Source organism: Durio zibethinus, chromosome 19, assembly GCF_047325235.1.
Source record: "Durio zibethinus cultivar Kanyao isolate XHJ-2024 chromosome 19, ASM4732523v1, whole genome shotgun sequence".
Taxonomy (NCBI): Eukaryota; Viridiplantae; Streptophyta; class Magnoliopsida; order Malvales; family Malvaceae; genus Durio; species Durio zibethinus.
In genome coordinates, this window is record NC_143180.1 from 19,199,316 (window position 1) to 19,214,933 (window position 15,618).

At 27.6% G+C, this 15,618-nt stretch overlaps 2 protein-coding genes and 1 long non-coding RNA gene across 4 annotated transcripts; 1 reads left to right on the forward strand and 2 right to left on the reverse strand.

Moving 5' to 3' along the window:
* Window positions 1-486: 486 nt before the first annotated feature.
* LOC111309937 (DNA-directed RNA polymerase V subunit 7-like) lies at window positions 487-2,184 on the forward strand. Its single transcript, XM_022908961.2, has 2 exons — window positions 487-626; window positions 1,479-2,184. The coding sequence occupies exon 2, from the start codon at window positions 1,486-1,488 to the stop codon at window positions 2,014-2,016; it is 531 nt and encodes a 176-aa protein (XP_022764696.1). The 5' UTR covers window positions 487-626; window positions 1,479-1,485; the 3' UTR covers window positions 2,017-2,184.
* Window positions 2,185-3,134: 950 nt separating this feature from the next.
* Window positions 3,135-6,953, reverse strand: LOC111309617 (uncharacterized). 2 transcript variants are annotated; one of them, XM_089748782.1, is made up of 3 exons: window positions 6,646-6,952; window positions 4,429-6,189; window positions 3,145-4,013 (listed from the first exon to the last, which is right to left on the reverse strand). In XM_089748782.1, exons 1-3 carry the CDS (start codon window positions 6,908-6,910, stop codon window positions 3,655-3,657), a joined length of 2,385 nt encoding a protein of 794 aa, XP_089604908.1. In that variant the 5' UTR covers window positions 6,911-6,952; the 3' UTR covers window positions 3,145-3,654. The 2 variants fall into 2 exon arrangements, with proteins under 2 accessions (XP_089604907.1, XP_089604908.1); XM_089748781.1 differs by having other exon boundaries at window positions 3,135-4,013; window positions 4,429-6,953.
* A 3,224-nt stretch (window positions 6,954-10,177) lies between these two features.
* LOC149513491 (uncharacterized) lies at window positions 10,178-11,425 on the reverse strand. Its single transcript, XR_016330196.1, has 3 exons — window positions 11,044-11,425; window positions 10,700-10,812; window positions 10,178-10,594 (listed from the first exon to the last, which is right to left on the reverse strand). It is a non-coding gene; the product is annotated as an uncharacterized LOC149513491 (long non-coding RNA).
* Between the last annotated feature and the right edge of the window lie 4,193 nt (window positions 11,426-15,618).

The following is a 15,618-nucleotide window of genomic DNA, read 5'->3' on the forward strand; positions in this document are numbered from 1 at the left end:
GATTTGTTTATATTTTTATAACATTATTTTTAAATCATAATTCAAGAGATTTGTACACATGTTTGAGAGAAAAAAAAGGAAAAAGATTGATATATCAAATCAAAATTAATTTTATTAGATTCAGTTCTAACTCAATTTATATTTTATAAAATTTGCAATGTAACTTAGTTTATATTTAATTTATGTTTGAAATTCGTTTTGTCTTGTTTAAATCACGACACAATAATAATGATAAAAGAAATTTCCTTATTTATTTATTTTTTTGGGAATATTATGAAAATACAAATTATTTTAATTATCTTATTCATGTATACTAATTTTTTATTTTTTTAACTTGGGCAATTAAATCGTTAAAAAGGAATTTATTTAAAAAATTATAAAAATTCAAAAAGCATATTTTTCTTATCAAAATAAAGAAAAAGGAATCGAAAAGAATATTTTTCTTAAAAAAAAAAAAAACATTATGCCGAATGCCAAATGCCAAACGTTTTTTAATTGAAAATAAGCTCGAAAAGTCTTTAAGTAACCTATCGATCAGAACCCTTTAAAGTTACAACCGTTGATTTGCTAGTAAGTTCATTACCTCCTTCCTCGGTCTCACTTTGCTCTCAAAATCATCGATTCAGGTAAAAAGCCATTTTTCCTTTTATTCTAAATTTATCGTTTTGTCAATGATTCTGATGCTTTACTTTGGAGTTTTCATGGTTTTGTTTGGTTTAAAATATAGTACTGATTTTTACGTTTTCAAAGCTTTGATTCGTAATGGGTTTTGCTTGTATGGGTCTTTATGGCATGTTTGGTCTTTTTTTTCAAAAGGGAAATTTGATTACTAATGATGGGTTTTCTTCATTGTTTTTGAACATTTTCTTTTATCAAATTTCTGGGAAATTAAGATTAACTTGATATGGAATTTTGGTTTTGTTTTTGGTTCTGTCTTGTCTGAATCTTATGGCCAAGTAATTGTTTTGGTTATAATGATTAGTGAGTGAAACTTTTGTTCTAGTAATTTTGGTTGGTTTAAACTAGTATTCATTTGTAGTTTAAAAGATATGATTTTCAATAGGATTTTGTTTGACCGGCTTGTATTGAATAACATCATAGAAAAGTTTTTGACTGTTCTTGAAGGAAATGCCATAGTTTTCCTTTGGTACTATCTGTTTATTATTGCTATATTTTGATTCTGGGTTTGCTGCTATCCATGTTCGTGGAATTGAGCATTGCTGATCATGTGAAATGGGCATTGTAGGGTTATATTTCTTTACAATCTCGTAAATTTTCAATTAGTTAAAAAATAATCTTTCTCAATCTTTTCTGTTTGGATTGTTGAAATTGGCTTTAACACACTTGATATTGGGATAGGACTAAGTTGATTTTTGAATTCTTCAAGATTGACAGACTGTTTCTTCTTACTCTTAAGGACATTGGTTTCATTGTGAATTACCCTTTTTTTTTTTTTTACATTTCCCTTTTGATTGCAGTTGCAAAATGTTTCTCAAGGTGCAGTTGCCATGGAATGTCATAATTCCTGCTGACAGCTTGGATACCAAAGGCTTGATGCTCCAAAAGGCTATAGTGGTCCGCCTTTTGGATGAATTTGCTCGGAAGAAGGCCACCAAGGATCTTGGATATTTCATGGCTGTCACAACTCTGGAGAGCATTGGGGAGGGCAGAGTTAGACAGAACACTGGGGATGTGCTTTTCCCTGTTGTCTTCAGTGGAATCACCTTCAAGATGTTCAGAGGAGAGATTTTGGAAGGAGTTGTACACAAGGTACTAAAACATGGAGTTTTCTTGAAGTGTGGACCAATCCAGAACATCTATCTGTCTCACATAAAAATGCCCGACTACCATTATGTGCCTGGAGAGAACGCTCTCTTCATGAATGACAAGCACTCGAAGATTGAGAAGGATGTTGTCATCCGATTTATTGTGATTGGAACAAAGTGGATGGAAGCAGAGAGGGAATTTCAGGCATTGGTAAGTTTGGAAGGTGACTACTTAGGACCAGTTTCCTGAATATAACTTTTGTTTCATCTTTGTATGATTCGGATGTACTTGTTACTGCTTTCTTAGGAAGTAGTTGACAGTAGGAGTGTTGGATGTTGAACTATTCTACTTGTTGTAAATTCGATTGGACAAAGATGTTGAATTCTAGAGCTTACTTATGGTGTTAGCTTTGTATAACTTGGTTTGGTTAAGTCGGTTTGTGGTTTTTTAAGTTTTTTTAAAACTGAATTGAATCGACCAACTGAACAATTGCTTACCCCCACTCAAGTCTAGCTTTCCATTTTAGAAGGGTTTTGGTTTCAATGGATGGAGCAGTAGCTAAAGAAGTAGTTTGAAAGGATACCAATTACCAAGGCAAAGACTAGTGTCGATTGAAGCAATGCAAGGATGAGAAAGAAGAAAAGTTGGGACATAGACAAGATGATACCATTGTTAGATTGATCGAAAAAGCTTTGTTGCACAAAATTACCTTTGGCTTGCACACACAGCTATTTATGTAAGCTGTGAATCCATTTTTTTTCTCATGTTTTAGTACTTTATGCTTCTAAGTTCATTCTTTTGTTTCTTAATCAAACTTCTTTCTATATTTACTTAATTCAATTTGGATAGCAATCAATAAATAAAATTTTAAAAATTTTTCTAAAGAACATTAATATTTTCATCTTATAATAATAATTAAAATATATAACCTTAAATCTATCTTGACCCGAACTTAATCCAATCTAATTTGATTAGAAAAAGATTAACAATCTAAATTTGCTCAATTATTCAAACTCGAACAGATTTAACCTCCAATTAATTTGAACTTTTTTTTTAACCAAGCCAAGTTTATTAAAGTAATCAAAGGGTTATTAAGCTAACGGTAATTAGCAAACAGATTTTTGGTACAATCAATAGAAGCAAAACAAAATACCTAATTGATAACAAAAGATAATCCATCAAATTCAGAGCAAAGGAATGAATCTGGAGCAGTTAGATACTACACTCTAAGCTCAAACATACCAACTGAGCAATAACAAAAGAAAAAAGATCAATTTCAGTCATTCTTAAAGAAAACATCAAAGTAAATATTCAAAATGATTTGAAAGATTAATCCGAAATAAACATCCATAAATAAATCAATTTTATTTTAAAATACAACAATTTAAATTCAAAATGATCAGAATTCGATAGTCTAAATTCAAATAATTTGAGATTTTATTTAAATAGCCTAAATCTAAAATTTCTTAATCCCTAGTAATTGAATCCGAAGTAACATGACACACACACCCAATTGCCACCACTATATCTATAAATCTTTTCCAATAAGTGTCTGTATAACTAAATTCAATATTTCAAAAGATATCCATTCCAAAGTATGCATAATTAATGTAGAGATAATAGGAAACACTCCAAGAAATTTATGTAAAATGCATTCATCCATCGATTGCCATAACATTTTATGCAATTATATCAAAGCAAGATTGTTTATTGTATTATCTCTTCATTTTAAACACTGTAAAGAAGTTTGCAAAATTTCTGAACGTCCCCCTAACAATGCAATCATCATGGAAAACATGTCTCCCTAACAATGAAACTCGTACCAAGAATTATTATCCAAATTGTTAGCATCTAGTTGGCCACAAACTCCATGACCAACAGTTCTCCCTATTTGATGATCATGAAAAGATTGGGAAATGGAAACCATTGACTGGTAAGGGCTTGAGCAACCTGTTGCATGGTTGGCCGAAGTTGGGGATTGCTATTCAAGCATGCAAATGCTATCTTTGCGGTACAGACTATATCCTCTAAAACTTGGTTTTTTGGTGGTGAGAGACGTTGATCTATCACATCTTTAAGTAAAATTTGTAGGTCATTAGGTACCGATGCTGATGTTGATGCTGATGCGGATGATGATAAATATGATAGAAGATCACCAGGATGCCTTCCCATAAGAACTTCGATTGTTAGAACCCCGAAACTATAGACATCGCATTTCTCATCTACCTTCATTGTATAAATCAACTCTGCTTAAAGAAATATATTTAATCAACGTGCTCTATTAAGCAAGAAATATATCTAACCAGTATACTATTATGTGGGAATATTGAGAAGATTATAAAATACATGTTGAAAAGAAATTGCAAATGTTTAGAATATTACTTGAAAATTAAAATTTAGAGGTTCAAATAAAATTTTACATTTAATTCATCAAATTGATTTATTAAATATTGAAAAATTAAATATTAAACTTCAAAGATTAATTACACATTTGATACTTAAATTATAGTAAAATTCTTAATTTGATACTTAAAATTTGAAAAACTACAATCATAATACTAGAACTTTTTTTTAACGCATCAATTTGCACACAAAACTAATACTTATAATTAAATGATGACATGTTTAAAGCATCTTTAAAATAGAAATATCAATAAATACCTGGAGCTATGTACCCAAAAGTGCCAACAAGTGAAGTCCAATTGGAGGAGTCAGGCTTTAAAAACCTGGCTGTGCCAAAATCTGAGACATGAGCCTCATAGTCCAAATCCAGAAGAACATTATTGCTGGAAATGTCTCGATGAATTATAGGTGGTGAATGGTCATGATGCATATAAGACAAGGCATTGGCCACTCCTTTTACAACATTCAGCCTCTTCTCCCAATCCAACTCCATTGCCTTGTCCTTATTCCTTAACACCATTTTCAAACTTCCCCTTTCTACAAACTCATAAACCAAAAATGAGTTCTTTGGATGTGAACAAAAGCCATACAGCTTCACAATGTTACGATGCCTTATTTCTGATAAAGCATGAATCTCGCTTTCAAAGGCTTTCAAGTTGTTGGAAATCATGCTATCTTCAGATTGGTAAAGTTTCTTTACAGCAACCACCTCACCAATGGCTAGTGCAGCTTTATAAACAGCTCCATAGCCTCCTGAACCAATGCAATTGTTGGAGCTGAAATCTTCAGTGGCTTCAATAATGTTCTCATAGAGTATTCTTCCATTATATCCCCGCACTGTGAAAATATCTCCAAGTTGTGCCTCCATTGAGTCAGATTTTCTGGTTCGTTTCTTTTGGCAAAGAATAAGGAAACTTCCAACCATGATAAAGAGCAAAAGAAAAAGACCAAAGAGTGCAAGCACAATGAAAATGATGACTTTGGTGCTTTTTCTATGAACGACAACACAAGGCATTAGGCCAGTGGCATTACCACATAGACCATTATTGTTTCGTAAGGCATCAAATGAAGCCTCATGGAATGCCTTAATGTTGGGAATAGGGCCTTCTAATTGATTGTAAGAGATATTCACAACAGTCAAGCTTTGTAAATCATTGAAAGAAATTGGGATGGAACCATTGAGCATATTTTGAGAAAGATCCAACATTTCCAAAGAGTGTAATTCCCCAAGCTGTTGTGGTATCGCTCCAATAATCAAATTATGACTCAAATCTAGAATCTGAAGACCATGTATGAAGCTTATTGAAAATGAAATACTTTCTCCAAGTTTATTTTTGCTCAAATTCAAGTTCAATAACTTTGAGCACTCTCCAAGTTGGTAAGGAATCGACCCACTTAAATTGTTTGATGCCAAGTTAAGATATTGTAGATTTGAAAGAACCCCAATCTCCGGTGGAATTTTGCCTGAAAGTTGGTTACCTCTTAGCAAAAGACGGAACATCAATGTCAATGCCCCCAATTCTTTGGGAATCTCACCTACAAGATTATTTGAAGAGAGATCGAGTTCCTGTAACCGAGTTGCATGTTTCAACTCAGGTGGTATCTTTCCAGAAATGTTGTTATTGGAGATTTGTAGGCTTGTTAGATTATGGCAATGCCCCCACTTTGGAGAAAGTTCACCATAAAATCTGTTGTTGCTTAATGCAATATAATTCAAATTCGGATACACACCAAAAGCTTCTGATATATTTCCTGTGAAGTGGTTTCCTTCAAGCCTAACTCTGTATAAACTTTTGCAATTTTTCAAACTTGTTGGGATATGACCCATCAAATTGTTGTTGATAACTGTAAGATTAACGAGGAGTCCACCGTGGCATACATTCTCTGGTAATGGACCATTGAGATTGTTATATGCTAAACGTAATGTTTGCAAATGAGTAAGATTGTTGAGCGTTGAAGGAATTGGCCCTGACAAATGATTATGTTGAAGATGTAACCCCACAAGCTTCGTCATGTTTCCTATTGAAGCAGGGATTGAACCAGAAAAATTATTAAGACTCAGCCTAAATTCAGTAAGAGATTTAAGCATCCCTATCTCTTGAGGTATCGACCCAGAAAACATATTTCCATAGAGATAGAGAATAGATAAGTTGGTCAAATTTCCTATGGAAGTGGGGATCGAACCACGTAGATAGTTATCAAAGAAATAGATCTCGGAAACTGAACTCTGTCTCCCTATCTCTAGTGGAATAGAACCACTGATCTCATTACTTGCTAAGGAAATCAACTCAAGACTTTTCAATAAGCAAATTTGAGATGGAATATTCCCAGAAAAAGTATTGTATGACAAGTCAAGGTGGGTGAGCTTGGAAAGGTTCCCAATGTGTGAGGGAATGGGCCCATAGAGTGAGTTGTTACGAAGGTTAAGCCACACCAGGTTAGGGAAGAACAGAAAGTTAAGACTATGAAGTGTACCTTTCAACCCATAATCTGGAAGGCTTAGATTGGTGATGGTTCCAGCCTTGTCGCAAGTAATTCCGACCCAGTTGCAAGGGCTGCCGCCGACCCACAAAGACGAGAGCACAGTTTGGGTGTTGTTGCCAAGGCTAGCTTTCCATTTTAGAAGAGTTTCCGTTTCTTTTCCAGCAATGGCGGATGAAGAAGCAAAAACAGAGGGAGACTGATGGAGGATGACTATAAGGAAGAATAGGGCTTTGAATGGTATTATGAAAGATGCCATGATTAGGATGGTTCAAAAAGTGTTGTTTGTTAATTGTTGCAAGTTACATTGGCTGGCATGGTCAGATATTTATGCAAAATACTAGAGCAATTCAGTCACTATGAAACATCCAAATCAAGTGAAAAAATACAACTTCAACACCTATGGATCTTTTATGTTTAAATTAATTTTATTGAATTTTTTTTATAAAAAAAATTGTAACATAGAAAAAAATTATAAATATTGATATTTAAATTTTAGATTTATTGTTATTGTATAAATTAATTAAATTAAAATTTAAACTTTCTCATAAATATTAATTTTTTATATTTTATTATCTTTTATAAAGTAAATAAAAGATTATTTTAGTTTAGTTAATTTGCACTTATTTTAATCAAAAGTAAATTTTTAAAAAATTCCTGATAATTAATTTAAATGAAAATTATTTGATACATCAATCAAATTTTTAAACTTGGTAAATGAGTTTATAAGATTTTTAAATTTTATAAACAAAATTAAAAAATTAACATGTATTTTATAATAATATATTTATAAAAATTAATAAATTTTTTAAAATTTTAGCATCAATATATATGCATATAAAATAATAATTTAATTATTAAACGAAGATACCAATGTTATAAACCATAATTCTTATAAACCATAATTCAACGGTCAAGTCAATATATAAAATAATAATTCTAAAATATATGTAAATTTTTATTCATTTAATTTGGCTAAAGTATCTTTCTTTTGGCCACCCATTTTTAATATGTTCATGGTACCAATTAAATTATAAATTAAAAGATACATAAGAATCATTAATATTATGATGCAATATAAAAGATTTATGATTCATTTAGATAGATGGTAAAATTAACATTCGTAAGATTAAAAATAATGATAAAAATAAAATTAATTATTATAACGATAAAATTGAATTAAAAATTATGAAGTTAAAATCAATAATTAAATATGTATTTGAATCAAAAGTAATAGTAGTAATGATGTGAAAATAAAAAATGATTATTTAGACATTAATCTATTAACAAATTAAAAAATTATTTTAATACATATTTTAATTTTATTTATTATTTAAAATATTAAAAATTAATTATTTAAAGATATAATAAAAAATAATAATGTGAATACAAACAAAATATTAATTTTAAATTTATTATAATTATTTTAATCTTAATAAAATTTTAAAGAATGGGTAAAATGAAATTAAAAGGATGTTATCAGGACAAAAATGTCTAACATGAATTGCGGTGAGTCGCTACATTTTTTTTCACTAATGGAGATTATTCCTACTGAATCGCATTGTGATAAAGTTATTCAAATGGATAATCACAGTAGGATTATAACAAAAAGGTACTTACTCACACTGCAATGAGGTTATGGTGTAATCCAAATTGACTCTTAAATAAATTAAAAGAAATTTTGTAAGTGAAGTTTTAAAATCATACACATTTCAGTTTCAATTTCTAAAATTTAATATCTATTTTATTTTTATTCAGATAAAACATTATATTTTTCTTCAAATTTGAATAAAATTGACATTTTTAATACAATAAAAATTATTTAGACTCTATTTAAATGAATAATAAGATTGATTTAGATAAGATTAAAAAAGTAAGATTAAATACTATATTTGTAAAATTAAAATTAATTATGAATATATGTATTTTGATGCAAATGAAAGATAAAAGTTAGTTTAATTATAGTTACAAAAGAAATAATCATTAAGTATATTAGATTAAAATTTATATGTAATACAAATTTTAAATTATTTAATATTTATAAAATTAATAAATAATTGAAAATTCATTAAATTATTTTTATATTAAATAAAAATTTTATTGATAAATAATTAAAAACTAAAAATTAATAGTATATCAAATGATTTTTTTCTTTAATTTTTTATTAATGATGTAGTTATCCATTTTTAGTTTATAAGATAATATTTAGTTATTAATTTTTTATATAATAATAAAACAATAATTTTTACTTAATAAGGTAATAATAATTTTATTTATTTATAAGTTTATTATATAATAAAAATTTTCGTTATATTAAATTAAAAAATTATTTCATAATTTTTTAATTAAAAAATAAAAAAAAATGTCAAAATGTCAAAAGTCTCAAAAAGTATAGTGTGGTGGCCCTTTTCCATAAATGAAGTTGTAGTCTTCCTTTCAAGCATAATTAGATCGTGCCTTCACGATTCCAACAACAAAGTACACTGCAATTATAAAAAAACAAAAGCTTAAATGCATTAAACAGTGACACTAATTCATTTTAGAGGACTGCTTGGGCAATTGAAAAATACTTAGATGTTATGAAGCCACGTCATTCAAGTTCGACGACTTAAAATAGGACACTTGTTATAACAATTTGTCTAATACCGTTGATTGTGAGATGAAAAGGGCAAATCATTATTTTAGACCCTTTCAAATATTAATTTAATGCACTGCACCAATCAAGAATGGAAAATCTGGATAAGATTTACCCTGTACCTAAAATAATGGGAAATAATTTTAATGCACTGCATCGATTAAGTACTGAAATTTTGAATAAGATTTATCCTATACCTAAAATAATGAGAAATATCTAAGTATTTATTGATTTATTTTTTTAAAATACTTTAATCATATAATCATTAAATTAAAATTATTAATTTTGTATGCAAATTGATATGTCAAAACAAAATTTAAGTAGTATTATGATTGTAATTTTTTAAAATTTAAGTATCAAATTAAAAATTTAATAATAATTTAAGTATTAAATGTGTAATTAACGTTTAAAATTTAACATTTAATTTTTTAATATTTAATATATCGGATTGATTTATTAAGTATAAAATTTTATTTGACTCTTTAAATTTTAATTTTTAAGTAATCTTTTAAATATTTTCAATTTCATTTTAACATATATTTTATAATTTTTTTAATATTCTTATATAATAATATATTGATTAGATATATTTATTACTTAATAAAATATATTGATTAGATATAATTTTTTTAAGCAATCTTCACCTATACAATGAAGTAGATGAGAGATTGGATTTATATAATTTTGAGATTCTAACAATGAAAGTTCTTATGAGAAGACATCATGATGATTTTTTGTTATGTTTGTCATCATCAACGTTGGCATCGACATTGGTATTGCTACCTAATGACCTACAATGCTAACTAATGACTTACATATTTTACTTAAAGATTCGATGGACCAGTATCTCCAAACCAAATTGCAAAAGATGTAATCTTTATTACAAAGGTAACATTTGCATGCTTGAATGACAATCCCCAACTTCTGCCAACCACACAATGGGTTGCTCAAGCCCTTACCAGTCAATAGTTTCCATTTCCCAATCTTTTCACGATCTTCAAATTGGAAGTGCTATTAGTCGTGGAGTTTGTGGCTAATTAAGTGCTAACAATTTGGATAATAATTCTTGGTATGAGTATAATTTGCTTTCTCAATCTCCTTTTTTTTTTTTTTTTGTATTCAAACGTTTAAGCAAATTAATATATATGTAGTTAAATATTTAATTTACTAATGATGATATTTTATTAATAAATAAAATTAAAATTAATTAAAATACACTACGGATAACATGCAAAAGTAAAATAAAATTTCTTCACTTGCTTTCCCTTCCTTGTATCAAGAAGCACGAACGAGATGCCATTATCAAGCCTACTACAAGCCAAAACAGATATGAATGAAGGACTTTGATATGACAATTCTTAAAAGTAATCGTACATATTTTGTTGACAATTGAAATGATTTGTGATAAATTACAAGTACGATGTCTGCTTTCCAGCTGTTCAGTTCGTTGATATGAAAATGGCAGCATGGATGCCTCCTGGCACATATCCTAATGCCGTCAGAGCTACATTTACACAGAAATTGGCCTGTAATTATCTCAAAAAGAAAAAAAAAAAAAAAGGAGTCAGCTCTTAATTTCTATTCATTTTCTATTAATTTCTATTGCTTCAGTAAAATTATATGTTACCCGGTTCTGAATTCATACCCTGTTGGATATAAATATCTTGTAAAATTTTAAATTGAAGTGATTGATGAATTTGGTTTGTACATAAATTTAAGTTTGAAAGAAATAGAACAGAATCAAGGGAGAGACTGACCGTGCACCCCCCTTCCCTTTTATATACCCCAACTGGGGGCACCAAGATTGCCAGGATCAAATCAAGACAGTCTGGTCCCTTCTTCTCTTGCCCGCTTGTATCTTGGCGGCTAAAGCATATGCATTTGATGCAGAGACACATGTTAATATGTGGTTGAAGATCGTTATCAAAGAGCTTCAGTTGTTTGTTAGGAAGATAGACTCTACAACTTGCTTTTATAGAATTCAAGATGCTATGAAAAAAAGTGACATTTCAGCCAAAAAAAGGAAAAAAAGATAATCAATTTAGCGAAAGATTGCACTTCACGACACTGTTGTATCACATGAATGGAATAAGTTCAATAGGTGACATCGGCAAGCTGTTTTCATGGTGCTGATTTCACGGATGGTCAGGTATTTATCCAGCCCCTTTTCAGTTAATTTTCACAAAGACGAAGAAACTAACGTGTTCACGGCAATAATAAATTAATATATGTGTTACACGCACGAGTCAACTCAAGACTGCAAGTCATGAATGTGGTGAAAACATGTCGGCATTGATTGAGTACATATTAGGGTACGATCAAATCATTGCAAACACATGTAAATCATGAATGACGTGAAACACTCCTAGAAAGACTTCGCAAGTCTTCGTCCAATTGCCGTTGGCGTCGATTGAGATTTTTTTTTTTTTTTGTCTTTTCATTTCTTTATTGTGGTGGAAAAAAGAAACACAGTTGTTTGGGGGCAGCTAGGGTACTTTAAAAAAATTTTAATAATTACGGATTTTTACTATTAAATTACGATTCTTTTAAAAAGTTATAGTTTTTTTTAATTAGACTATGATTTTTTTTTAAAAAAATCAAGGTTTTGAGGTATATTAAACTACAAATTTATCTATATAGAGTATGATTTTTTAAAAAATCGTAGTCCTTTTATATATTAGATTATAATTGTTTTAAAATTGTAATTTTTTTAATATTAAATTATATTTTTCGTACTAAACTATTTTATATAAATTATATTTTACATTTTTATTTATTTAATTTCTAATTTTATGTATGAATTAAATTTATCAAATTATTTAAAAAATAAGAATAAAGCTAATTAATGAATTAAATAATAAAAAATAATTAAATTTTGCTTAATATATTTTAATAATTAAAATTTGTTTAATATATTTTAATAATTTTATTTAAAATTTTAAAATAATCATTTTAAAAATAAAATAATCATTTTAAATAATTAAAATTTGTTTAATATATTTAATAATTAAAAATTTTTAATAATATATACAAAAGTTATCATTAGTCATTATATTTGATTAAAAAAATTTAAATGAAGTTAAAACATACACTCAATAGAAATAAAAACTTAAGTAAAATAAAATACTATGAGCGTAGCTAGATGTCCATCTTTATTACACTTGAATTAATTTTTTTATATCCTTTTTATGCATAATATTATACATATATATTAATTTACCTCATCAATTATAATTTTTGAATCTGTTATGCATGATAATGAGCTTAATTTAGTTTCAAGTTTTATTTGCACTAATCATTTTTAAAATTTTATTTTTCTTTCTTTGAATTCATGCAAATTTTAGATTTGAATTCAAATCTAAAATCATTATTTTAGACACAAATCAACTTTATGCACTGCACTAATTAGGTACGGAAAATTTGATAAGATTTACCCACATTTAAATAGAATTTAATAATAATTAAATTTTAATTTTAATTTAATTAGTTTATGTAATGAAATAATATTCTGTTAGTTTATAATTCAAATTCAAACACATAATTTTTTTTTTTAATTTTCAAAGCATGGCCTTTTATTTACAAACAGTGGTTTTCTCTGTACAAAACATCCAAATGTTTAGAAAACAAAAAAAAAAAAAAAAATTCTTTGAACATTCTCACTGTTTAATATCCAATCACAATCTATCCACTATCAACCCCAACACCCAACAAATACTAATTATAATAAATAAACACCTCAGAAAAATCCTAAATTCATTAATATACTTTAAGATTTGATAAGCTTGTACTTTAGATTTCATTTATTGTGCTCAATTTCATTTTTGTAATAATAGAAATGACTTAATTTTTTATTTTTAATTAATAATAAATATTGACTAATTAAATTGTAAAAAAAATTTCAACAATTAAAGAAAAATGTTTAAATGAAAAAAACAATAGGAATATATTTATTTCTTTATGTAATAAACATTTAAAACAAATCCAATCAAATTATACTCCACAGCAAAAGAAAGCCTTTGAAAAATGTCATTACTGACATTAAAACTATCTAAACAAGTAACTGGTTTTGATTTACAAAAGTTAAATGACGTGGCTTCACAAAATTTGAAGGAAGAAAATTCGGTTGTTATTTCGACTGCTTCTAGTATTTCCCTTCATTTTAAATGAGGTCTTGAGATGAAATTTTGTAAGCAAAATTGTGAATTTTTTGTTAAATATATTAAATTAAAGCTAAACTTAAAATTTTAAATTGATAAATTAAAAAAATCATGTTAAATAAATCAAATTAAGCATCTAAAATAAAAAACATAAAATAAAACATTTTTTAAAAGGGTATCTTATTTAAAATTAATTGATCTTAAATAAAAAAATTTTTCATAATAAAATAAATTATTGTGATGTATGGTATCAATAAAAACAACAATAGCAATTAAATATAAAAATATATAGTATGAATAGTATGACTTATAATTTTTAATAATATTGATTAGAATTTTATAAATTATAACAACAATATGATTTATAATTGATCTTTTGACATATAAAATTATTACCAATTTCATCAAATGCATAAAGATACATAAGTAATTGTTGCTAATGGAAAACCAAAACAAAGTGCAACCTTAGCACTACAGATTTATTAGGATTCGTTGAAACAGTTTGGATTCGAGAGTCGGTTACACATAAAAAAATATTAGCACCCTTGTAACGTCCGTTTTAAAAATGGTACCACTTAACTACGTGTTATCCCTTGATTTTGATAAAGAACAATCTTATTTTCTAGGTTTGAATAATAATTTTTTATTTTTTCATTTGCTGGAATTTTTTTAAAAAATTATTTAGTGTTTCAATTTTATTCGAGAAAAATAAATTAGAACCCTTTTATAGAAATAATTCTTAAAATGTTTTAGTATGTTGGTAATATTAAAAGAACTTTTTCTCACCTAAAGATTTTTTAAGCATCTCTTCTTTGAATACTTTAAAATCTCATCCTCAGAGGCTCATATTTATTTTTTGTAAAAAATTATGTCATGCATGCAATGTAAAATGTTTTTATGTTGACGCACACATTTTATTCTCTTTTTTATAAATTTTATTAATTGTTTTATTTGATTTTTTTAATTTAAATTTTTGAAAGAAAATTTTTTTTATTATATTGTAGTTTTTATATAAATATTCCAAAACACTGGTAATATTTTTAAAAAAATTTTCTCACCTAGGAATTTCGTAAAGTATCACTACTTGGAATACTTTTAGAATCCCATCATTGGATAAATTTTTTTTTCTTATTTATATTATTACTTATTTCTAAATTTTTTTTTTATAAATTAGTTAATTCTGTTTTTTATTAAAAAATTTTTTTATTATATTGAAAACTTTTTATAAATACTTTAATACATTTATAGTATTTAAAAAAAATCTTTTTACCTAGAGATTTTATAGATAACACTACTTAAAGTACCTTTGAATCTCATCGTTGGATAAAAATTTTCTTTTCTTATATTTTTTATTAATTTATTACTTATTTAATTATAATTATCAAAAACTTTTATTATACCTTATTATTTATTCTTATTAATTATATTATAAAACAATAAAATTTTATTTAGGCAAATTTAAACATTTTTATGCATAAATATTAATAATGAAATTTAAAATAATAAAAAATAATTAAAAAAATTTTTTTTTACCTGAACTGGACTGGTCAACGATCCAGTCAACGCGATCTAGGTCGGTTCAGCAGTTCGATCCAATCTGATCCCATTGGTTCGAGTTAACGGTTCGACACCAATCTCGTCCAGCTCAACTGGACCAGTCGAGAGGCAAAAGGAAGAACGGGTCATCGGGTTGGGTGCTTGAATCCCTGGTCAAGTTGCCGGTCGATGCACGGATCCTTTGGGGTCGAAACGACGTCGTTTTACTATATTCCTAAATGGTGTCATTTTTAATACCTATTTAAAGGCCAAATAAGCTTTTTTTTTTTAGTCTTTTTTTTTTCTCTCTCTTCCTCTCAGACGTTCCCTTTTCTTTTCTCTAAAACCCAGAATCAGGTAATTGCTTTGTCGCATCGACCGTCGTCGATCATTGTTTGTCGATTGCCGAAAAAATTCAAAATCTCCGAAATGAATGTTCCCAGCCTCTTGAGTCCAAATATGAGCCTAGTTTTATGAAAAAAAGGCTCAAAATAGTAGGGATCTAGCCTGAAAGGTTTCCACCAAACTGGCTTTTCTTGTTTCTATAATTTTTTTTGTTTTTTTTTTATAGACTGGCGCTATGATTCCTGTTCCAAGGACTACTGGTTTGCTAGTATTTTTATGTTTGATTTTTTTTGC